This window comes from Schistocerca serialis, chromosome 1 (genome assembly GCF_023864345.2).
Source record: "Schistocerca serialis cubense isolate TAMUIC-IGC-003099 chromosome 1, iqSchSeri2.2, whole genome shotgun sequence".
In the NCBI taxonomy this organism is placed as follows: domain Eukaryota; kingdom Metazoa; phylum Arthropoda; class Insecta; order Orthoptera; family Acrididae; genus Schistocerca; species Schistocerca serialis.
The window spans coordinates 1,194,329,106-1,194,356,010 of NC_064638.1; the positions used below are offsets into that span (position 1 = coordinate 1,194,329,106).

Here is a 26,905-nt window from a genome sequence, read left to right on the forward strand (position 1 = left end):
ATCTTCTATGGGCAGATGTAAATTTCCAGGCAATACAGGAAAGAGGGCATCAACACAGATTCTCAATCAACAGACAGGCTGGTATACTTGGCGATAGATTAATAGGACCATATGTGTTACCACAAAGGTTGTTGTTGTGGTCTTCAGTCCTGAGACTGGTTTGATGCAGCTCTCCATGCTACCCTATACTATGCAAGCTTCTTCATCTCCCAGTACTTATTGCAACCTACATCCTTCTGAATCTGCTTAGTGTATTCATCTCTTGGTCTCCCTCTACGATTTTTACCATCCACGCTGCCCTCCAATGCTAAATTGGTGATCCCTCGATGCCTCAGAACATGTCCTACCAACCGATCCCTTCTTCTAGCCAAGTTGTGCCACAAACTCGTCTTCTCCCCAATTCTATTCAATACCTCCTCATTAGTTATGTGATCTACCCATCTAATCTTCAGCATTCTTCTGTAGCACCACATTTCGAAAGCTTCTATTCTCTTCTTGTCCAAACTATTTATCGTCCATGTTTCACTTCCAAACATGGCTACACTCCATACAAATACTTTCAGAAACGACTTTCTGTCACTTAAATCTATACTCGATGTTAACCAATTTCTCTTCTTCAGAAACGCTTTCCTTGCCATTGTCAGTCTACATTTTATATCTTCTCTACTTCGACCATCATCAGTTATTTTGCTCCCCAAATAGCAAAACTCCTTTACTACTTTAAGTATCTCATTTCCTAATAATTCCCTCAGCATCACCCGACTTAATTCGACTACATTCCATTATCCTCATTTTGCTTTTGTTGATGTTCATCTAATACCCTTCCTTCAAGACACCGTCCATTCCGTTCAACTGCTCTTCCAAGTCCTTTGCTGTCTCCGACAGAATTACGAAGTCATCGGCGAACCTCAACGTTTTTATTTCTTCTCCATGGATTTTAATTCCTACTCCAAATTTTTCTTTTGTTTCCTTTACTGCTTGCTCAATATACAGATTGAATAACATCGGGGAGAGGCTACAACCCTGTCTCTCTCCCTTCCCAACCACTGCTTCTCTTTCATGCCCCTTGATTCTTTATAACTGCCATCTGGTTTCTGTACAAATTGTAAATAGCCTTTCGCTCCCTGTATTTTACCCCTGCCACCTTTAGAATTTAAAAGAGGGTATTCCAGTCAATGTTGTCAAAAGCTTTTTCTAAGTATACAAATGCTAGAAACGTAGGTTTGCCTTTCTTTAATCTTTCTTCTAAGGTAAGTCGTAAGGTCAGTACTGCCTCACGTGTTCCAACATTTCTACGGAATCCAAACTGATCTTCCCTGAGGTCGGCTTCTACCAGTTTCTCCATTCATCTGTAAAGAATTCACGTTAGTATTTTGCAGCTGTGACTTATTAAACTGATAGTTCGGTGATTTTCACATCTGTCAACACCTGCTTTCTTTGGGATTGTAATTATTATATTCTTCTTGAAGTCTGAGGGAATTTCGCCTGTCTCATACATCGTGCTCACCAGATGGTAGAGTTTTATCAGGACTGGCTCTCCCAAGGCCGTCAGTAGTCCTAATGGAATGTTGTCTACTCCCGGGGCCTTGTTTCGACTCAGGTCTTTCAGTGCTCTGTCAAACTCTTCACGCAGTATCGTATCTCCCATTTCATCTTCATCTACATCCTCTTCCATTTCCATAATATTGTCCTCAAGTGCATCGCCCTTGTATAGACCCTCTATATACTCCTTCCACCTTTCTGCTTTCCCTTCTTTGCTTAGAACTGGGTTTCCATCTGAGCTCTTGATATTCATACAAGTCGTTCTCTTTTCTCCAAAGGTCTCTTTAATTTTCCTGTAGGCAGTATCTACCTTACTCCTAGTGAGATACGGCTCTACATCCTTACATTTGTCCTCTAGCCATGCCTGCTGAGCCATTTTACACTTCCTGCCGCTCTCATTTTTGAGACGTTTGTATTCCTTTTTGCCTGCTTCAATTACTGCACTTTTATATTTTCTCCTTTCATCAATTAAATTCAATATTTCTTCTGTTACCCAAGGATTTCTGCTAGCCCTCATCTTTTTACCTACTTGATCCTCTGCTGCCTTCACTACTTCATCCCTCAGAGCTACCCATTCTTCTTCTACTGTACTTCTTTCCCCCATTCCTGTCAATTGTTCCCTTGTGCTCTCCCTGAAACTCTGTACAACCTCTGGTTTAATCAGTTTATCCAGATCCCATCTCCTTAAATTCCCACCTTTTTGCAGTTTCTTCAGTTTTAATCTACAGTTCATAACCAACAGATTGTGGTCAGAGTCCACATCTGCCCCTGGAAATGTCTTACAATTTAAAACCTGGTTCCTAAATCTCTGCCTTACCATTATATAATCTATCTGATACCTTTTAGTATCTCCAGGATTCTTCCATGTATACAACCTTCTTTCATGATTCTTGAACCAAGTGTTAGCAATGTGTAAGTTATGCTCTGTGCAAAACTCTACTAGGCGACTTTCTCTTTCATTTCTTACCCCCAATCCATATTCCTGTACTACGTTTCCTTCTCTCCCTTTTCCTACTTTCGAATTCCAGTCACCCATGACTATTAAATTTTCGTCTCCCTTCACTACCTGAATAATTTCTTTTATCTCATCATACATTTCATCAATTTCTTCATCATCTGCAGAGCTAGTTGGCATATAAACTTGTACTACTGTAGTAGGCATGTGCTTCGTGTCTATCTTGGCCACAATAATGCGTTCACTATGCTGTTTGTAGTAGCTTCCTCACAGTACCATTTTTTAAATTCATTATTAAACCTACTCCTGCATTACCCCTATTTGGTATTGTATTTATAACCCTGTATTCACCTGACCAAAAGTCTTGTTCCTCCTGCCACCGAACTTCACTAATTCCCACTATATCTAACTTTAACCTATCCATTTCCCTTCTTAAATTTTCTAACCTACCTGCCCAATTAAGGGATCTGACATTTCATGCTTCGATCTGTAGAACACCAGTTTTCTTTCTCCTAATAATGACGTCCTCTTGAGTAGTCCCCTCCCCAGAGATCCGAATGGGGGACTATTTTACCTCCGGAATATTTTATCCAAGAGGACGCCATCATCATATAACCATACAGTAAAGCTGCATGCCCTCGGGAAAAATTACGACTGTAGTTCCCCCTTGCTTTCAGCCATTTGTAGTACCAGCACAGCAAGGCCACTTTGGTTAGTGTTACAAGGCCAGATCAGTCAATCATCCAGACTGTTGCCCCTGCAACTACTGAAAAGGCTGCTGACCCTCTTCAGGAACCACACGTTTGTCTGGCCTCTCAACAGATACCCCTCCATTGTGGTTGCACCTATGGTACGGCCATCTGTATCGCTGAGGCACGCAAGCCTCTCCACCAATGGCAAGGTCCATGGTTCATTTGGGAGGGGGGGGGGGGGGGGGGAGGACCTTTTGTTATGGGAACAGAATTGGTCAACGCCACGCCAATCAACGATGTGTGAAGCTACAGGGCCACATTTTCAACTAATGCCAGCAGGTACAACAACAACCAGGTATACTTCAAATGCTGCATCATTCCTTATGCAGGGCGGCAGAGGCGTACATAGTCATGAATGGATGCCACATAGAACACCTCCTGTAAACATGTATTTATTGTAGAAAGTATGCATTTCTGGATCCATGTTTATTAGACTTACCTCAGAAAGCATACATTACCGGACCCATCTTCCACATAAGACTACATCAGTCTCATATATGACCGAAAACTTGACCCACTGATCACAGACTTTATCAACAATATATCAAGCTCATGCATTGATCAGAGTACCATGTCAGGCACCAATGTCTGCTTACTGAGCGATGTGTCACAAAATAGAATCAGATTTTCCATGCCAGATTCCATGCACCACGCACTTTTCGACCAAATTAATGACCTGGCTCACCCATGCGTCTTAGCGACAATACGGCTGATGACCAAACGATTCGTGTGACCTAATGCCAGATGGGACTGCCACAGATAGGGTCAGACCTGTCTGCCATCCCAATGCAGAAAGATTGGGCACCACGCACCACCAGCACTCGGTCGCTTCAAGGTACCACACACCCTATTCCAGCGTATTCATATGGATCTGATCATCACATACTTTCCAAATCAGAAGGGTTTATATACATATTATCAGTCATCAACCATTTCTCATGCTGGGATCCCTTTCAAAAGATATCATGGGTGAATCCACGACCTGTGCATCCATTGAAGTATGGATATCCCACTTGAGTTGCCCTGAGACAATCACTTCTGACTAGGATGTCAATTTGAGTTGGGTTTCTTTGAAGCCCTCTGTGGCACAAAATGAAATTGAACAACAGTGTACCATCCACAAAGTAATGGGTTGGTGGAACGCTGGCACCAAACGCTAAAGACTGCACTCATATGCTACACAGATAGCTGGATAGAAGCACTGCCCTGGGTCTTGCTCGGTATTCATACCTTTAAGTAAGATCTATTGGCCTTTCTGGCAGAAGTAGTGTATGGGGAAACCTCCACCCTTCTTGCAGACTTCGTACAACCAGCACCAACACCTATGTCGACTAAACTCCCAGCTCTGGTACAATACATAAAAAAACACATCTGTACCTCTCAAATTTCATCCCCAATGGCACACACAATACAAATAACAACTGTGCACAAAGTGCTGTCACAGTGTGAATTCATGATGCTCCGTGACAATTATAGCCCCCCCCCCCCCTTAAACCATGCACCTTGCCGTTGGTAGGGAGGCTTGCGTGCTTCAAACGATACAGATAGCCGTACAGTAGGTGCAACCACAACGGAGGGGTATCTGTTGAGAGGCCAGACAAACGTATGGTTCCTGAAGAGGGGCAGCAGCCTTTTCAGTAGTTACAGGGGCCACAGTCTGGATGATTGACTGATCTGGCCTTGTAACACTAACCAAAACAGCCTTGCTGTGCTGGTACTACAAACGGCTGAAAGCAAGGGGAAACTACAGTCGTAATTTTTCCCGAGGGCATGCAGCTTTACTGTATGGTTATATGATGATGGCGTCCTCTTGGGTAATATATTCCGGAGGTAAAATAGTCCCCCATTTGGATCTCCGGGTGGGGACAACTCAAGAGGATATAGTTATCAGGAGAAAGAAAACTGGCATTCTACGGATCGGAGCGTGGAATGTCAGATCCCTTAATCGGGCAGGTAGGTTAGAAAATTTAAAAAGGGAAATGGATAGGTTAAAGTTAGATATAGTGGGAATTAGTGAAGTTCGGTGGCAGGAGGAACAAGACTTCTAGTCAGATGAATACAGGGTTATAAATACAAAATCAAATAGGGGTAATGCAGGAGTAGGTTTAATAATGAATAAAAAAATAGGAGTGCGGGTAAGCTACTACAAACAGCATAGTGAAAGTATTATTGTGGCCAAGACAGACACGGAGCCCATGCCTACTACAGTAGTACAACTTTATATGCCGACTAGCTCTGCAGATGACGAAGAAACTGAAGAAATGTATAATGAGATGAAAGAAATTATTCAGGTAGTGAAGGGAGACGAAAATTTAATAGTCATGGGTGGCTGGAATTCGAAAGTAGGAAAAGGGAGAGAAGGAAACGTAGTACAGGAATATGGATTGGGGGTAAGAAATGAAAGAGGAAGCCGTCTGGTAGAATTTTGCACAGAGCATAACTTACACATTGCTAACACTTGGTTCAAGAATCATAAAAGAAGGTTGTATACGTGGAAGAATCCTGGAGATACTAAAAGGTATCAGATAGATTATATAATGGTAAGGCAGAGATTTAGGAACCAGGTTCTAAATTGTAAGACATTTCCAGGGGCAGATGTGGACTCTGACCACAATCTATTGGTTATGAACTGTAGATTAAAACTGGAGAAACTGCAAAAAGGTGGGAATTTAAGGAGATGGGACCTAGATAAACTGACTAAACCAGAGGTTGCAAAGAGTTTCAGGGAGAGCATAAGGGAACAATTGACAGGAATGGGGCAAAGAAATACAGCAGAAGAAGAAGAATGGGTAGCTCTGAGGGATGAAGTAGTGAAGGCAGCAGAGGATCAAGTAGGTAAAAAGACGAGGGCTAGTAGAAATCGTTGGGTAACAGAAGAAATATTGAATTTAATTGATGAAAGGAGAAAATACAAAAATGCAGTAAATGAAGCAGGCAAAAAGGAATACAAAATCCCCAAAAATGAGATCAACAGGAAGTGCAAAATGGTTAAGCAGGCATGGCTGGAGGACAAATGTAAGGATGTAGAGGCTTATCTCACTAGAGGTAAGATAGATACTGCCTACAGGAAAATTAGAGAGACCTTTGGAGAAAAGAGAGCCACTTGTATGAGTATCAAGAGCTCAGATGGAAACCCAGTTCTAAGCAAAGAAGGGAAAGCAGAAAGGTGGAAGGAGTATATAGAGGGTCTATACAAGAGCGATGCACTTGAGGACAATATTATGGAAATGGAAGAGGATGTAGATGAAGATGAAATGGGAGATACGATACTGCGTGAAGAGTTTGACAGAGCACTGCAAGACCTGAGTCGGAACAAGGCCCCGGGAGAAGACAACATTCCATTAGAACTATTGACGGCTTTGGGAGAGCCAGTCCTGACAAAACTCTACCATCTGGTTAGCAAGATGTATGAGACAGGCAAAATACCGTCAGACTTCAAGAAGAATATAATAATTCCAATCCCAAAGAAAGCAGGTGTTGACAGTTGTGAAAATTACCGAACTATCAATTTAACAAGTCACGGCTGCAAAATGCTAACGCGAATTCTTTACAGACGAATGGAAAAACAGGTAGAAGCCGACCTTGGGGAAGATCAGTTTGGATTCTGTAGAAATATGAGGACACGTGAGGCAATACTGACCCTACGACTTATCTTAGAAGAAAGATTAAGGAAAAGGAAACCTACGTTTCTAGCATTTGTAGACTTAGAGAAAGCTTTTGACAATGTTGACTGGAATACTCTCTTTCAAATTTTAAAGGTGGCAAGACTGCCTGGCCATCGTCAAAGAAAGGATACAACATACAAGGTACAAACTTGGTAGTAATGCATGCAGTTTATAGAATTGCTATGTCTGTTAACCTGCCAATTTCTCATCTGTCAACTGGGAGCGGGTCAAAATGTCGATGGCAGCTGATCAAAGAGCTCACCATAGCAATATAAAAGAAACAAAGTAATTTGAGCAACTTGCAACCATGTAAATATCAGTAACTTCTCATGGAATGGCACACATTGTCATCAACCTGTTAAACAAGGACCTGGAACAAAGAGCCATCTTAGCCCTTAATGGACTGAATTTCGCTCCTACACGTACCTATTGTGGAGTTCATTAGTGGAGTGTGAACAGGTGGTACGGCATATCTCACATCTAACATCAGCAGAGAGAGAGAGAGAGAGAGAGAGAGAGAGAGAGAGAGAGAGAGAGAGAGGCTGTGTGCATTGTGGAAAATGAAGATATTGTGGTACTTCTGCCTAACAAGGGAAATACCACAGTTGTTCTTAATTGGAATCTGGATGATGATGTAGGTGCTGCTGCTGGTGGTGGTAATAATAATAATAATATATAATGATCTCAAAAATGCCAACATCATATCCACAGAGTGGAGGTCTGTTGAGTTTTCTGACGAAAGCTGGGTCTGCCTTGGTGCCCGTAATGGCTGCTGTGTTGGCTAGGTGGAGGTCAGTTGAGGGCCCACAACCAACCTGCCTGTGTGCTAGACACACTGGACCTACTCTTGCAGTTACGATCAGAGATTCAAGTTCATATGATAGCAGGAGCACTCTCATGGTTATCCTACGCACCTACGTGATTTGATCGGTTGTGTTACCAATCAAGAATAGTGTTCCAAGAGGTGTTTTCCAACAGCATAACACTCACCCTCATGCTGCTGTCGTATCCCAACATTCTCTACAGATTTTTGACATGGTGCCTTGGCCTGCTCGATGACAGATCTGTCTCCAATTCAGGCACTTACGTGGCATCATTGGACAGCTCCAGCATCATCCACAAACAGTATTAACCATCCCTGTATTGACTGACCAAGTGCAACAGGCTGATATCCAGCACCTGCACAACTCAATGTGTCCATATTTGGATGTTTGCATTTAACATTTTACCTGGCAGCCAGAGACAGTGGTGCGCTGCGTTTGCATGAATGTGTGCGTTTATGTTGTATAATTCAGAAGGAAGCCTTTTGGATTTATTTGTTTAGTAGTCTTTTTGTTGTGCTTGTCTGACTCAACATCTCCACTACATGGTGAGTACCAATCTAATCTTTCAACGATTTCATCAATGAGAATTTGGTATCCAAGTCCAAAAAATCACAAGCAAAGCCCTGCACTGCTACTGGAATGTCCTGGAATTTAAAAAGTATCTTTCTTATAGAATGAGATTTTCACTCTACAGTGGACTGTGCGCTGATATGAAACTTCCTGGTAGATTAAAACTGTGCCAGACCGAGACTCGAACTCGGGACCTCTGCCTAGGTACAGTTTTAATCTTCGAGGAAGTTTTAAATCAGCGCAAACTCTGCTGCAGAGTGAAAATCTCATTATGAAAACATCCCCCACGCTGTGGCTGAGCCATGTCTCCGCAATATCCTTTCTTTCAGGAGTGCTGGTTCTGCAACATTCGCAGGAGAGCTTCTGTAAAGTTTGAAAGGTAGGAGACAGAGGTACTGGCAGAAGTAAAGCTGTGAGGACGGGGCACGAGTCGTGCTCGGGTAGCTCAATGGTAGAGCACTTGCCTGCGGAAGGCAAAGGTCCCGAGTTGGAGTCTCGGTCTGGCACAAAGTTTTAATCTGCCAAGAAACTTCATATCTTTCTTATGTTTTCAAGTGATATTTCATCCTCTGTCGCTTCTCTTTCTTCCTCTTTGTTTCCACACTACTTCTTTTCATCTTCATCTTTCTGAATCTCATTTTTGGTTGAAATGCCTTTTAATTTAGTCCACAGTCTTTTTAAACTGGGCTGTCTTGACCAAATTCCTTGCTTCCGCAACCATGAGAAAGCATTTTTTTAAATTCAATTTTTGGTGACAAGAGACAATGCTTTCTGCACTTTCATCTTCTATCAAAAGCTTCCTCAACAGCTGTCTTCTGTAATGTTGCTTCACAGTTTCAGTAACTGATTGGTCCATTGGCTGCAGCCATCTTCTCTATCAAGAAGGCTTTCTGTGGGGTGGGTGAGTGAACTGTCCAGAATTAACATCTTATTACCTTCTTTCCCTATGGCCTTATGGTATTTTATTCTTTTTACATCAGGTACAAAAACTGAACTGTGCCAGTACCAAAACAAAGTGCAGTCATTCAGGCCTTTGGTTGATTATTGTAAAATATGCAAAGTTTTTAACATTTTTCAAAGCCTGGGGGTTTCTCGTTTTTATTATTGAGAGAAGGAGTATTTTGCAATTTTCCATAGAGTTAGCACAGTTCAGCGTAATAAAACAAACAAACATGATCTGAACAGGTCTTGAAGGCCAAATGATACTGACTGGCTGCCATATCATCCTCAGCCCTTAGGCATCACCAGATGTGGATATGGAGGAGGATGTGGTCAGTACACTGCTCTCCCAGCCATTGTCAGTTTCCGCGATTGGTCTCACTACTTCTCAATCAAGTAGCTCCTCAATTGACCACACAAGGGCTGAGTGCACCCCAGTCTGCCACTCGGCAGACCTGGACAGTGACCCATTCACATGCTAGCTAAGTCCGACAGTGCTTAATTTTGGTGATCTGATGGGAACTGGTGTTACCACTGCAGCAAGGCCATTGCCTAGTTCAGCATAGTAACCCAGTCTTTAGTAACCAAAAGGTCGAGAGCACTAGTTTCCCTTTTAGAAACTACAGATGTTTTCACCAATGCTTTTTACATAAGTCCTGTCTCATCTGTATTGCTTAAAAATTCAGGGTCATAAGATCCTAAATTTTGAATAAAATTTTCTACTTGGGGTCTGCTGATAGGTTTTCACCACTTAAACCCAACTCACAAATATCGTGACGTGCCTTGAAATTCCATTGCCAGCTATTGCTCACTTTAAATGAAGACAACCTGTTGATTTTCTTGGCTAAAAGTTATGCTTTTTCACAAACAATCAGCCCTAGAAGAGGTCCTTCCAAAGCCTGCTGCTGCAGAAACCACCCGGCCTCTTCAAGCCCATTCTTCTCTGCCACTTTCACCACCCTTCTCACTGAACTCCCACTGCATTCTCAAGAACAAACACAATGTTTAAAATTAAGGACTTGTTTTTTATGTCTGCTATTGTTGATATTCCCATGCTAAACATCTCATCTAACTGAGACCCGAGTTTCTCCTGGCGTATACAACTTTCAAATAACTTCTGGGAATTCAGCCAGGTAACACTTTCAGCGACTGCCGATATTTCGGCGGGAGAACACCCCACCATTTTCTTTAGATACGTTGACGATACTTTTGTTGTTTGGCCTCATGGTAGGGAGAATTTGAATGTCTTTCTAGAACATCTGAACTCGATCCACCTGAACATTCGTTTTACGATGGAGGTGGAAGAGGATGGTTGCCTTCCCTTTCTTGACATGTTGGTTAGGAGGAAGGATGATGGATCATTGGGACATGCAGTCTACAGGAAACATACTCACACCGACTTACAGGCTAATAGTTGTCACCATCCGGATCAGCGTGATGGGGTACTTCGTACCTTGGTACACAGGGCACATGTCGTTTCTGGAGCTGAGACTTTGCCAGCTGAGCTGTCCCATCTTGAAGTTACATTTCGTCAAAATGGTTATAGTGATAGACAGATTGAGCGTGCGTAATGCTATCGACCAACTGTACATCGGGTGATTGATGATAATTCTGAGTCAACACCTAAGTCTACTGCCTTTTTGCCTTACGTAGGAAACACGTCCAACAAGATCGGTCGTATTTTACAGAAGTACGATGTGAAATGTGTTTTCCGACCTCCATCTAAAATGAGAGCACTTTTGAGTTCCGTTAAGGATGATCTTGGACTGCGTAAGGCGGGTGTATATCGTATTCCTTGCAGCTGTGGCATGGCATATATTGGTCAAACTATCAGGACCGTGGAGGACCGATGAATTGAGCATAAACGGCACACACGATTACAGCAGCCAAACAGATCTGCTATTGCCGAACATTGCTTGGATACTGGTCATCCCATGTTATATAATAACACCGAGATTTTGGCATGCACGTCCAGCTATTGGGACTGTGTTATTAGAGAGGCAGTTGAGATTAAATTAGCGAGCAACCTCATTAACAGGGATGGAGGATGGAGGTTTCTGTTTAAACTCTGTTTGGAATCCGGGTCTCTCCCTTGTCAAAAAACAGAGGGACAGAGTCAATGCTAACTCACCTGCGAATTCATAGTCTCACTATCGATAGCTCTGACTTTGGTCATCTTTGGTGGCACTAGTGTTCAGTGTGTGTGTTATCTTTCCTGCTTCAGTCCGAGAACAGAGGTTTTAAATTTGCATGTACGCCGCCTGTCCGTTGCAGTTTGCCTTGAAAATGGCGGGGTGTTCTACTGCCAAAATATCGGCGGTCGCTGAAAGTGTTAGCTGGCTGAATTCCCATTAGTTATTTGAAAATCTCATCTAACTGTTTTACCACTCACAACTTTGTCTAAGTAGTCAAGGACTTTTATTCTGTCTGCCAGACAACACATTTCCTTTTAGAAGACATATTCCACACATTAAATTAAAACACACACACAAAACCAAAAATGACATGGAAGGAAGAACTATAGTGACAAATCAATGTATCTGTTAAAATCATGACACAGACTGATGTAGGCTGCACTGAATGACAGAAACCATAAATGCAACAGTGTATGTATTATGTGTACAATAATGCATGTACAACAATGCAAATAATGTATTCGTTGTTTGCTGGAAGATTTTGGTCTTTTAATACATTTGCTGCTAACTGATTTTAGAATGATAAACAAATGTAAAGTGTACTGTATACCATAATAACTATAAATTTTAGTCATACAGTACAAATTTCTTTTTCCTCAAAGCTATCTGGATAATTGATGATTCAGATAGTGGTAGTTTGGATAATTGTAGTTCTGCTGTATTTCACACTGTGGCTGGATGCCCTTCCTGAGGCCACAATTGTCAAGTTAACCTAAGGGAGGGAAGCAATATGCACCATCTGTCTGCGAACTGTGTAAACTTTGCTCTGTGTGTTATCGCATTTTCATTTTTTGTGTATCATATTCTTTGCCTAAATGAGCATGAGTAACTGTCTAAAATCCACATTCAGACTGGTGAATATAGCAGCATGTGGCCATTAAACCACTGCATGGATTTGAGGTAAAAGGAAACACACTTCACATACTTACCATCTGGAATATCTTTACCAGGAATGTCTCCACCCAAAGAGAAATCTGATACATTTGTTGATTCTGATGGAAGAGCACTTTGAAGTAGCTCATGTTTCAGCTTGTGTATTCTCTGTCTTAGATTTAAATCTGTCTCCTTCCTCCAAACCTAACAAATGAGGCAGAAAATAATATTTTAAAGTAACATTTTTTTTTCAAAATATATAGCACTGCTTAACCTATAGAATACAAAAAAGACTTTCTGATCTACTATGACTGCTTTACTGAAAATGTATAATTGTGCAGCAGTCTTCAGACTTTCTTTAATCCTCCAAATAAAATGGTTGTAGTGACCCTTAGCAGTCTATTTACAATTATTTTATGACTTTTTAGACATGATCCTGATATAAAATTACGTCATTACATCATCATCATCATTTAAGACTGATTATGCCTTTCAGCGTTCAGTCTGGAGCATAGCCCCCCTTATAAAATTCCTCCATGATCCCCTATTCAGTGCTAACATTGGTGCCTCTTCTGATGTTAAACCTATTACTTCAAAATCATTCTTAACCGAATCCAGGTACCTTCTCCTTGCTCTGCCCCGACTCCTCCTACCCTCTACTGCTGAACCCATGAGTCTCTTGGGTAACCTTGCTTCTCCCATGCGTGTAACATGACCCCACCATCTAAGCCTGTTCGCCCTGACTGCTACATCTATAGAGTTCATTCCCAGTTTTTCTTTGATTTCCTCATTGTGGACACCCTCCTGCCATTGTTCCCATCTACTAGTACCTGCAATCATCCTAGCTACTTTCATATCCATAACCTCAACCTTATTGATAAGGTAACCTGAATCCACCCAGCTTTCGCTCCCATACAACAAAGTTGGTCGAAAGATTGAACGGTGCACAGATAACTTAGTCTTGGTACTGACTTCCTTCTTGAAGAAGATAGTAGATCGTAGCTGAGCGCTCACTGCATTAGCCTTGCTACACCTAGCTTCCAGTTCTTTCACTATGTTGCCATCCTGTGAGAATATGCATCCTAAGTACTTGAAACCGTCCACCTGTTCTAACTTTGTTCCTCCTATTTGGCACTCAATCCGTTTATATTTCTTTCCCACTGACATTACTTTCGTTTTGGAGATGCTAATCTTCATACCATAGTCCTTACATTTCTGATCTAGCTCTGAAATATTACTCTGCAAACTTTCAATCGAATCTGCCATCACAACTAAGTCATCCGCATATGCAAGACTGCTTATTTTTTGTTCACATATCTTAATCTCACGCAGCCAGTCTATTGTTTTCAACATATGATCCATAAATAATATGAACAACAGTGGAGACAGGTTGAAGCCTTGTCTTACCCCTGAAACTACTCTGAACCATGAACTCAGTTTACCGTCAACTCTAACTGCTGCCTGACTATCCATGTAAAGACCTTTAATTGCTTGCAAAAGTTTGCCTCCTATTCCATAATCTCATAGAACAGACAATAACTTCCTCCTAGGAACCCGGTCATATGCCTTTTCTAGATCTATAAAACATAGATACAATTCCCTGTTCCACTCATAACACTTCTCCATTATTTGTCGTAAGCTAAAGATCTGGTCCTGACAACCTCTAAGAGGCCTAAACCCACACTGATTTTCATCCAATTGCTCCTCAACTAATACTCGCACTTTCCTTTCAACAATACCTGAGAAGATTTTACCCACAACGCTGATTAAAGAGATACCTCTGTAGTTGTTACAATCTTTTCTGTTTCCATGTTTAAAGATTGGTGTGATTACTGCTTTTGTCCAGTCTGATGGAACCTGTCCCGACTCCCAGGCCATTTCAGTTATCCTGTGTAGCCATTTAAGACCTGACATTCCACTGTACTTGATGAGTGCCGACTTAATTTCATCCACCCCAGCTGCTTTATTGCACTGCAATCTAATGACCATTTTCTCCACTTCCTCAAACATGATCCTATTTCCATCATCATTCCTATCCCATTCTACCTCGAAATCTGAAACATTACTGATCGTATTTTCACCTACATTGAGCAACCCTTCAAAATATTTCCTCCATCTGCCCAAGGCATCCACAGGATTCACCAGCAGTTTTCCTGACCTGTCCAAAATACTTGTCATTTCCTTCTTACCACCCTTTCGAAGACTGCTAATTACACTCCAGAATGGTTTTCCAGCAGCTTGACCCAATGTCTCCAACCTGTTTCCAAAGTCTTCCCAAGATTTCTTCTTGGATGCTGCAATTATCTGTTTGGCTTTGTTTCTTTCTTCAACATAACTTTCTCTGTCTACCTGAGTTCTAGTATGTAGCCATTTTTTATACGCCTTCTTTTTCCTTTTACAGGCTGCCTTGACTGTGTCATTCCACCAAGCTGTTTGCTTCCTCCTACTTTTACACACTACTGTTCCAAGACATTCTTTAGCCACTTCTAGTACTGTGTCCCTGTACCTTGTCCATTCCTTTTCCAATGACTGTAATTGACAACATTCAACTAACTGGTACCTTTCTGAGATCGCTGTTATGTACTTGTGCCTGATTTCCTTATCCTGAAGTTTCTCCACTCTTATCCTCCTACATATGGACCTGACCTCCTGCACTTTCGGCCTCGCAATCCCAATTTCACTGCAGATTAAATAATGATCAGTGTCATCAAAGAATCCCCTGAATACACGTGTGTCCCTCACAGCCTTCCTGAATTCCTGATCTGTTATTATATAGTCAATGACAGATCTGGTTCCCCTGCTTTCCCAAGTATACCGGTGAATGTTCTTATGTTTAAAAAAGGAGTTTGTGATTACTAAGCCCATACTGGCACAGAAATCCAAGAGTTGCTGCCCATTCCTGTTGGCCTCCATATCCTCTCCAAATTTACCCATAACCTTTTCATACCCTTCTGTTCGATTTCCAATCCTGGCGTTAAAATCACCCATGAGCAGAACACTGTCCTTGTCCTTTACTCTAACAACTACATCACTGAGTGCCTCATAAAAACTATCCATCTTATCTTGATCAGTCCCTTCACAATGCGAATATACTGACACAATCCTAATTTTCTTGCTAGACACTGTCAAATCTATCCACATCAGTCGTTCGTTTACATACCTTATTGCAACTACGCTGGGTTCCATTTCTTTCCTGATGTAAAGCCCTACACCCCATTGTGCTATTCCTGCTTTGACTCCTGACAAGTAGACCTTGTATTCTCCCACTTCTTCTTCTTTCTCACCCCTTACCCGAATGTCACTAACAGCTAAAACGTCCAGCCCCATCTTATTTGCAGCCTCTGCCAGCTCTACCTTCTTCCAAGAGTAGCCCCCACTGATATTAATAGCTCCCCATCTCATTACCATTTGTTTGCCAAGTCGTATCTTAGGAGTCCCTGGTTTGTCAGTTAGAGGTGGGACTCCGAGGCATTTTGCTCTGATTGTACATAACTACCTTTAATCACTCTCAGTCCTGTATATATTATAAAAATGTCTTCAGTTAGACAAACAAGTTCATTGTTTGGTAACCAGTAGTAACAAAATCATGGAGACATAATTTAAATAAACAACAATCAAACAATGGAAAATTCAGGATGGAATGTAATAATATTACAAAAATTATGCTACTTACTACATAGCGGAGATGCTGAGTTGAAGTTAAGCACAACAAAAAGACTGTCACATATAAACAAAGCTTTTGGCCATCAAAGCCTTCATCATCAACAACACACACACACACACACACACACACACACACACACACACATGACTGGAGTCTTAAGCAACTGAAACCACAGTGCAAGCAGCAGCACCGGTGCATGATGGGAGTGGCAACTGAGTGGGTGAGTGGGGATAAGGAGGAGGCTGGGGCAGAGATGGGGAGGGATAGTATGGTGGGGGTGGCAGATAGTGAAGTGCTGCAGGTTAGACGGAGGGCAGGGGAGAGATGGAGAGGGCGAGGGTGGGGGTAAGTAGCAGAACAGGAGAGAAATAAAAAGACTGAATGGGATGGTGGAATGATGGCTGTGTATGCTGGAATGCGAACAGGAAAGTGGGTGAGGACAGTCCTTAACGAAGGTTGAGCCCAGAGAATTATGGGAACATAGGATGTATTGCAGGGAGATTTCCCACCTGAGCAATTCAGAAAAGCTGGTGTTGGTGGGAAGGATCCATATAGCACAGGCTGTGAAGCAGTCATTGAAATGTAGGTTGTCATGTTTGGCAGGGTATTCGGCAACAGGGTGGTCCACTTGTTTGTTGGCCACAGTTTGTTGGTGGCCATTTACATGGACAGCTTGCTGGTTGTCATGCCCACATAGAAAGTAGCACAATGATTGCAGCTTAGCTTGTAGATCACATCCTCCCACCACCATCTAATCCAGTCTGGTCACAAACATCACATATCCCATCAAAGGCTGGGCTACCTGTGAAACCAGTCATGTGATTTACAAGCTAAGCTGCAACCACTGTGCTGCATTCTGTGTGAGCATGAAAACCAACAAGCTGTCTGTCAGTGTAAATGGCTACCGAAAAACTGTGGCCAAGAGACAAGTGGACCACCCTGTTGCTGAATACCCTGCCAAACATGACATCCTTCATTTCAATGACTGCTTCACAGCCTGTGCCATATGGATCCTTCCCACCAACACCAGCTTTTCTGAACTTCGCACGTGGGAACTCTCCCTGCAATACATCCTATGTTCCCATAATCCTCCTGGCCTCAGCCTTTGTTAATCACTGTCCTCACTCACTTCCCTGTTCCCATTCCAACATACACAGCCATCATTCCACCATCCCACTCAGTCTTTTTACTTCTCTCCTTTTCCACTACCTCCCCCTTCCCCTCCCTCGCCCTCTCCATCTCTCCCCTGCCCTCTGTCTAACCTGCAGCAATTCGCTGTCCTCCACCCCCCACCATACTATCCCTCCCCCTCCCTGCCCCAGCCTACTCTTTACCTCCACCCAGTCGCCACTCCCACCATGCACTGGTGCCGCTGCTCCCAGTGTGGTTTCAGTTGCGTGAGACTGCAGTCGTGTGTGTGTGTGTGTGTGTGTGTGTGTGTGTGTGTGTTTTACTTGTGACAGTCTTTTTGTTGTGCCTATCTGCGACTCAGCAACTCTGCTATACGGTGAGTAGCAACTTTCCTTTTCACAATATTGCCAAATAAACAACAGGTGATAAAAAGGCAACACATCAACAGAAAAGGAGCCCCACAAGCATAAATCACGATAGCTAAGACCCAAAGTTTTGGTGAAAAGAGGAAAGGAGCAAATGAAACATCAATTAGATTTTTTTATAAAATAAAATGCGAAAATCTGTCAAAAGCTCCAGATCAAGAGAACAATGATAGAAAAAACTGGAATAAAAATTAAAACATGTGACTATTTTAATTGTGCCTACAACTCAAACATTTGTTGTATCAGTGTTTTGTGATGTTCGTGTACTCTAGGACTGCACCTGATGTTTATAGAACATGAAGTCAACCATTCAACATTTTTCAGACAGATGGAGAAATCAAACATAAACAAGTCATTTTAAACACAGTCAGCTAGTGACTGACTGCAATATTTATGTTACATTCAAAATACGCCACAGTGTCAAAATCTTCCAACTGTTATTCAAACAAGTTAAAAATTTGTCGGTGGAAAGAAACATGTCACATTAGCTTCCAAGAAAATCAAGGAGGAGGACTAATTTAATTATTTGGCTATAAATAATGCTGTTATCATTTCTTTATTAAAATAATTGTGGAAACACTGTTCACATGGTATCTAGAAGAATCTATGACTTCTACCCATAATTGTTAGTCCATCTACAGTTTCAGATTTGTTGATGGTGCCTTTATGATCTGATTCTTCTAGAATCTCAAAATGTCTCTCTCATTTGTTTATCCTGATTTTCCTTGTCTCAGTAAGAAAAATTTCTGGATGACTACCTCCACTTCATGGGTGGTTCCACAGGAGGTTCAATTCACATTAAACATATCTATCATCAACAGCACACTGTCCCTTGGAAAAGTTCCAAAAATGATTTTATTCCTGGAGTTTACGCAACTTCCACACATTAGCTATGGTGGCAACTCAAACTAATAACTGTAAAAAACAGATCTGATTATCCAGTCAGTTGTAAGCATGCAGTGTGAAGTGTAAATCAAACATCAAGATATTTTCCAGAATGTTTTGAAGAAAAGAAAAAAGTGTATGTAAAGCTTCACTCCCAAACAAAAGCAATGTGTGGACACCAGCCACAATTTGATTGAAATGTAAAATGGAGGCAATTCTTTTTTAGTATAAAGTACATTGGGTGACAAGGCTTGGTGTTATCAATACAAACCTACCGGAAAATGATGAAGTGCAGAAACACGTGATGTGTCAACACTTTGACAACACAAATGACATTCAACCAATGTGATGGGTGAGTTGAACAAAATCCCAATGATAAACCTTTCTGATAGTTTCACACAACTTTATGAACATTTTGTGCTCCGTAGTCAAGTAGAGGGAGACTATGTAGAACACCTGAAGCATTAAAACCTCATCTTGACTTACCTCTGTTTATTATTAATGAAGTCTTGAAACTATTTGGACTGACGGGGTATTTCCACTTTGACAACATGCACCATTCCACAACAGAAAGTCCTCCCCCCACTCTGAAACAATACAACCACCTACAGTGCCACCTACACCTGTAGTGCCAAGCAGCCCCTTTCAATGTATGCCCTTAATGGAATGCATGAAAACACACATTTTAAAGTGGAAATTGGGAAGGAACATCTCCAATTTAAAGATTATGAGGAAGGTGTCAAAACTTGTCACCAACACAATTTTTGTAAGCCTACCGCCACTGATATGACTACTGGTGTAGATTCATGACATTCTGACACCAATAAGTGTGCCTATTTTGCTTACATGGTTAATCAGTTAACTAAGTTGGGGCTTAATATGGAAGATAACAATACAGAAATTGACATCATCATACAGGTGGAAGGGTGGTCAATGGATGAAAAAAATGTAGTGGGGAAACAGGATTGCAGATCCTTAATAGAAAGGAGTGTCAGGCCTCAATAGTACTGACAAGTTTAAATACGTATCCATGTTTTACCACAGCCCATGTTGCATACACCTTTAAGAATGCTAGGGTATGAGTAGATTTTTGCACCCACAAAACTTGGATTGATTCTGTGCCAAAGTTTTGATGATAAAATAGACAAATTTAAAAATTTGGGAGTCTACAGAATTCACTGTGGCTCTTAAAACAGTGTCTGTATTGGCCTGATGGGTAGAGATTTTGCGACCAGATAGAGATAACATACAAACAAAAGTAACACTGCTCTTGGGTGCCACTTAAGGGGCAAAGGATATGTGATGTGTCTTGTGGATGAGGATGTGACAATCTTGCCTTTTGAGCCTAAGGGAAGGCCAACCAATCCTAATGCAGTTAGCAATGAACTAGCAGGCTCCAGTCAACATTACTTGTTTAATATGTTTGATGAGTTTCTGACAAAATGTGGTCTCTCTCCCTTAGTTTCCTCACTAATGATATATGATTGCTTAATTGATTTAGTCCTAATGTCCATTGTAACTACTGTACACCATGTTCTGGTGCCTAACCCATCCAAGCAATGGAGTGACAGGCTCACATTTGGCACTAGTATCTATAATTGGTCAACCCTATAGCTGTACAAAATGTTCCAATGCATTTTGCATCACTATTTTGGCTAAGTTTCACCATATAGGGGACTTTTAACATTACCTGACTGATTCCTTGGTGCATTCTTGTGTCCTCCTTTTCTGTCAGAATTTATTTAATCATGCTTAGAACGTCTATTACATTCCTATATGCATGATCATATACTGGTCAGCTCAACCTGCTTTTAACATACCCTCACAGATCCCTTTGATCATACATGGTTTCACAACAGTAATATCCTCAGGAAATCACAGTTTGCTTTTCAGAAGAATTACTCTACTGAGAATGCCATTTCAATGTTCACGGTATTGTCCTAGGTAATTTGGAGTTTTATGGAATTGGTTGCATGGCCAATCAATGGATAAAGCCATATCTAATCAAAGGAACACAACATTTGTACTTAGTAACTCAACCAATATAGTCCGGGGATATTATTTTGACTGGGGAGAAATCAGATATGAGATTCCCCAAAGCTCAATCTTGGGTCCATTACTGTTCCTCATATATGTAAACGATCTTCAGTGAAATATACAACTAGTACAAATAGTTCTTTTTGCAGATGACACTGGTATATTAATCAATCCAAGCATGCATACAGAAACATAAGATATTATAATCAAATTTCTTAAAAGTATCGTTGACTGGTTTTCTGGAATAGTATAACCCTCAATTTTATATAGACACAACACATTCATGCTGCACATCTAACGGTACTATACCAATGATAACCGTAACACATGGTGATGAAATAATAAATAATGATGAAACTTCAGAATTCTTATGTATCCACATCAATTTGAACAAGAGAGGGTGAAAAAAATGCTTAGAATTGTTCAGTATGTAACCATACGTACAAATTAGTTTGCAATGTGAATGTAAAATGACTCATTCCAGATTTTTACGATTAATTGCGCAAAATGATCCGTGGAACATGAAACTAGTTTAGGATGTATTCAATCAAATTGAAGCACGCTCTGGTTTTTAGCCTCTTGGATTATTGATGAAATGTTATGTGGCTTGGTGGGCTTGCCAAACCTTAGATTGCTTCTAACATTAGCATGTTTTGTAGAGTTTCACAAATGTACATAATTTCCCTTGTACTTATTTGTTCAATAGTATAAGGATTGTTAAACATTATGCCTTTCTCATTACTGCTTTGTTTTTAGTGAACATTTTTATAAATATTTTAAACGTAAGTATTGTGTATTAACCTTGTTGGTGCAATGGTGCAATGACATTCAAATGAATAAAGATGTTTCATTCCATCCATCCCTCCCCTCCCCTCCCCTAGATCCCAGTTTTTGAGGCAGCTTTGTCTGCTCCCCCTCCTATCCTGATATCATAATAATTTCACTTTTCTCCAATATGAATGTGGTGGTTTATCAAACCAAACCACAGTGACTCCCTATGGTTGTCATTATGGGATTAATATTGTCAACACTTTTAAAAAAATATTTTTAAATGCATGAACTACTTGACAATTTAAGATATCTCAAAATTTTGAAAATTTTATTAATACAGTAGCACCGTAAGTCAAGAAAGATACTTCTCCTCTGTCTGATGTCTCCCCTCCTCCCTCTCCCCATAGTGGATTGTGTGTGTTTCCTAAAGAGCTCAGAGTGATTCTTTCTTCTATAATATTAGATCTGATTTCGCTGAATGATACTGGCATCTATATGAATTACGACTGGATTGTGACCATTCCAGTAGACCCCCCCCCCCCCCCTCCTTCCTCCCGCCCTTCCTTCCCTTCCCATCAGCCTCCAAATGAATCATGTTATGCAATGACATACTTTTGCTTATACAGTTTTGACTATTGTTTTTAATTTTCCCTATGTGTTTGTTCCTGTTATCTTTACTTTTTACTAATACGGTTTTCATTATAATTTATCACTCTACTTTTAATGCCACTACATCTATGTATTGGAATAAGGTATGTAAACTTAATGGCAAATTACTCTTACTGTCATATATATACTGACCTTGTACTTTCATGGCAATTATGTTTTATTTGGCAGATATCTGAAATGCATCAGCAAATACAATTTTTACCTACAAGTAATATGTTGATTTTATCAATCTAAAATAAGCATTGTTTAGTATGCCTAATGACATTCTTCCCCATGTTGCAGTTTGCTGTGATGAAATTCAGTAACTGGGCTTGTGTTGTCCTTAGCATATGAGACAGCTCCCCTATACAACATTTTAATGCCATTAGATATTCAAACTGCCCTGTTTATCCTGCTGGACTAGCATTCCTGGAAGAAAGGACGATTGGGTTTTAACATTCCATTGATGATGAGCTCATTACAGATGGATCTCAAGCTCAGATTGGGGAAGGAAATGAGTAAGAGTCCAGTGACTTAACACTGTGCCACCTAGTTTGACGGAATATCACAGAGACTGGTTTGGCCAAAGCTTAGCAGTTGTTTTCAGAATGAATCCTCCATTCTGCAATTGGATGTACACTGTTTTGAATATTTCTCATAATTTAAAACTGTGTGCTGGACCAGGACTCGAACTTGAGACCTTGCTCTTTGCAGACAATATTCCTAACAACTAAGCTATCCAGACAATTTACGATCTACCATCCCAACTTCAATTCTAGCAATGCCTCTCTCCTACTTTCCACACTTCAAGAGAAGATTTCTCTGTGAGATATTTTCTTCCAGGAAAGGTAGTACAACAAGATATGTAGGAGAGCTTATATGAAATTTGGAACATGAGCGAGAGGGATAGACGGAATTGAGGCTTTTAAGGCAGACTGTGTGTTATGCCTGGATATATCAGTCAGTAAGAGCACTGCTTGTGAAAGGCAAGGTTGCGGGTTCTGAGCCCTGGCACATAATACTATTTTAATATGGCAGGAAATACATGAAGATAAGTATGACTGTGCTACTCCCCCCAAACTTAGAAATTATACTGCTGGTACCACTTGGCGGCAATCAAATAGATCAATTAATAATTTTTCCCCAGAAGATTTACTTAAAAAGTGAATACTGAAGCATTAGCTGGTCATTCCAGACAAACAGTACCAGGAATCCAATCACAACTGTGCAGAAGCTATTGGAGGATGGGTCAGATCAAACAGCTGGAGAGGCAACATCACCAGGTGTTACCATCTGCAGAGACGTCCACAGTGTCTGTGGCAGCATCAGGAGGGAACCAAAGGCGCAAAAAGTTCCAGAACCACTTGGATTGCCGCGTGTGAACAAAAGTGACTGGGACGAGGGCAGCCCCCACTACCACCTGATCCTGGGACGATGGTGGACAGGATGGAACAGGGGGGCAGGAGGCATCTGGACATTAGTCCACAATGAAGGCCATTGGTACGGATAACGACGATGGCAGACTGGAGAGGAGAGCCTGTGGAAACGAAGACGTGTTTCCATGCTTGCTGATGGCAGCATCAGCTAAATACACTGTGACATGCTGACATTGGTCACAGAAAGCAAACCTATCGTCACTGCTGACAGAACCCCGACCATTGGGTTAGTTGGGTGTGGCTGAGCCTGCCCTTGGTGCGAATAATGAAGACACAGTAACCACGCTGGCTGTGGATGACAGTTGGAAACCATTGAGAGTACCATCCAAATCCCTTGGCTAAGACTGGCACACCAGGCACAAATGTCGACAAAACCAGCACTGCCAAGGGATGTCTGCACAGCAGCTCGAGGGTGAGAAGTCTGGCGGGACTCTTGGCACAAATTGACATTGTTCTATAAGAGATCTAAAAAAATGTGAGAGCCTCCTTGGCCAGGAAATCATCTTACCTATTTGTTCATCTGCCATGTCCTTGAAAGACTGCACCACAAATTGAGGACCATTGTCCAAAACCAGGGAGCAAGGCAAGCCCTGTACTGAGAATATCTTCGACAGGGTCTTGACAGTTGCATCTGCTGTTGCAGACTAACAGCAAATGACACTAGGAAAGCAGAAAAAGCATCAATAGCTAGTAACATGGAAGCGTCTAAAGAAAGGACCACTGAAATCACCATGGACTTTTTCCCATCTGTGTAGGTGCCAGCCACAGCAAAGAAACAGTGTGCGGCATCACCTGCTGACTGAACACTGGTGACAGGCCATGACAAGGTGTTTCACCTCTTGAGTGATGCCTGGCCAAAACACATGGTGGTGTGCCACTAGTTTTGTGAGAGAGATTACCCACTGAACCAGCTGTAATAAGGGTAAGACCTACGCCCACCTTAGCTGCTGGAGGAACGACACACGGAGTCAAACTTTTCTGTAGAAAGGAGAAAAGCACCATCCAAGAGGGAGAGGCAATGGCGCAGATCGTAAAAATTCTGAAGCTGGTCTGAAGCCCGGCCCAGAGGATGGTCAGGACACCCTTGTTTTATCATAAAAATGACCTGCCAGAGCACCAGGCCTGCACCACAGCAGGAGTAATATGAGAGCTGGTGATGGGGAAGCCGTTCAACCTGTGCCTGACCTCTGTATTCAATTGAAAACAAAGCAGTTCCTCTGATCTACCAAGGGGTCAGGGCCAATGGGAAGCTGGGACAGAGCACTCGTGTATTCATGTTGTGACATGGGGCAAAAATGAATCTCGTAATTGTACCAGGACAAAATACACCCCAATGTTGAAGTCAATGAGCAGCTTTATAGAGTAAGGACATCAACAGGCTAAACAGGAAAACCAGGATTTATGGTCCTTAATTAAATGAAACTTTGTACCACGCAAGGACACGTGAAATTTCTTTAAGGCACAGAGAGCACCAAAAGCTTCTTTTTCCACTTAAGAATAATGTTACTGACCCAAGTTGAGTATTTTCAATGCAAAGGCAATAGGGTGTTCACAGCCATCTGAATGACGGTGGGCCAGGATCGACCCCACCCTGTATTCAGACACATCCGTGGCCAGGACTAGATGCTTGCCAGGGTGAAAAGTTGCAAGACACAATGTGAAGCAAGGATATCCTTATTCTGCATCAAAGCACACTCACATGACCAAACAAAAAAACACGTTTCTGTAGCAACAGATTCAAAGGGTGGGTTATACTTGCCTCCCTGGGAACAAACTAGTGGTAGTATGCCACTATGCCGAGGAAGGTCTGAAGTTCTCACAGATTAGATGGATGGGGTAAAGCCATAATTGCGGCGACATGTACCAAGGAGCATGAGCCCTGCCAGGAAATTTCATTACCCAATTAAACAATGGAAGGATGGAAAAGTGAGATTTAGCAAGGTTAATGCGAGGCCTGCAGTCTGCAGAACAGTAAACAAAGAACAGAGATTATGGAGGTGATCCTCCATGGTAGCATCTGTCACAATGATATCATCAAGATACTTAATGCACTGACAGACAACCGATTTAATGTCTTCTAAAAATTTTTGAAAGATGGCACACACACTAGCAACCCAAAACATTGGCCATTGATACTTACAGAGGCTGAAAGGCATATTCATAACAAGCAACTATTTTGATGCCTTGTACAATTGAGTTTAAAGATAGGCTTTGGCCAAGTCGATTTTCAAACAGAATTACCCCCCCCCCCCCCCCCCCAAGGGGGTACGTGTCTATGACTGCCTGCGAATTAATGGTGACCTTGAAGTCACCAGGGGACAAAGATGACAGGACGGCTTCTTCACGAGCACTAATAGTGCAACCAAGTAACTTGAGGAAATCTGTCTAAGCTCCCCCAATTAAGTGATCTAGTTCCACCTTGACTTGGTTGCGGGAAGCTACTGGTACTGGTCGTGCCTGTAAAAAGCGAGGGCCGGTAGAGGGTTTATAGGTGATGTGTTCAGCAAATTTGTTTGCACAACCTAACACTTTACAGAACTGGTCCAAAATTCAGAATACAAGGAACTCAATTTGTGATGAAAGTAGCAGACAAATTTTCGGTACTCGCATCACTAATCACCAGCTATGTAACAGAATGGACAACTGACTTTTAAAGTTTGTCAGCCATGTTCATCTACTGTTGTTGCAGTAGTGACTGGAGTAAAGCCTCCATGAAAGGGCCAAATGGAAGAAAAATCACAGGGTCTGAAACACACAAAAATCCTACCCTCACTTGTCACCACTTATATTCTAAATAAGATCATAAGGAAAAACATAATCATAAAACAGTTATGGTTTGTTAGGTCATGGAGTGACAACAACAAGAATACACTGGATGTAGTTACAAATAATAAGCATATTTGACTAATGAGAGCCAACATGCCCAGACATGGCATCATAAAGACACTGGCTCTCTCTGGTGTAACTGAAGTCGTGTTGCTCACACATGGCGGGACAGGACTGCGATTGCTGATTGGTCTGCCCCTGGCAGCCACTTCGGGTAGCTGTGAGCATACTGTTTGAATGTTGGTATGCAATACGCCTGCCATAGTGACATGACTCATGTCTGCTGTGGGCAATAGGTTATAACAATAATCACCAAAGAAAATTCCATAGACAGCACTCCCAGGCACAAGACATCATCACCCACAGGAACACAGTACCACACACATGGCCCTTTAAACCAAAACAAGCTCCTGCAAACTGATATTTTGGTCAGAAAACACAGTATTGCCTCTGTGTAGTATCTGCCAGCCAGTGGTTTGACTATGCTGAAAAAATCTCCATACACATTGATTCCGAGGTTCAGGATGTTGTTGTTGTTGTTGTTGTTGTTGTGGTCTTCAGTCATGAGACTGGTTTGATGCAGCTCTCCACGCTACTCTATCCTGTGCAAGCTTCTTCATCTCCCAGTACCTACTGCAACCTACATCCTTCTGAATCTGCTTAGTGTATTCATCTCTTGGTCTCGCTCTACGATTTTTACCCTCCACGCTGCCCTCCAATACTAAATTTGTGATCCCTTGATGCCTCAGAACATGTCCTACCAACCA

At 41.7% G+C, this 26,905-nt stretch overlaps 1 protein-coding gene across 1 annotated transcript in view; it reads right to left on the reverse strand.

Moving 5' to 3' along the window:
- LOC126459788 (uncharacterized) overlaps window positions 1-26,905 on the reverse strand; it is a 71,555-nt gene that overhangs the window by 25,369 nt on the left and 19,281 nt on the right. Inside the window, exon 3 of the mRNA XM_050095883.1 lies at window positions 12,372-12,519. Coding sequence (XP_049951840.1) covers window positions 12,372-12,519 — 148 coding nt within the window. The remainder of the gene's footprint in view (window positions 1-12,371; window positions 12,520-26,905) is intronic.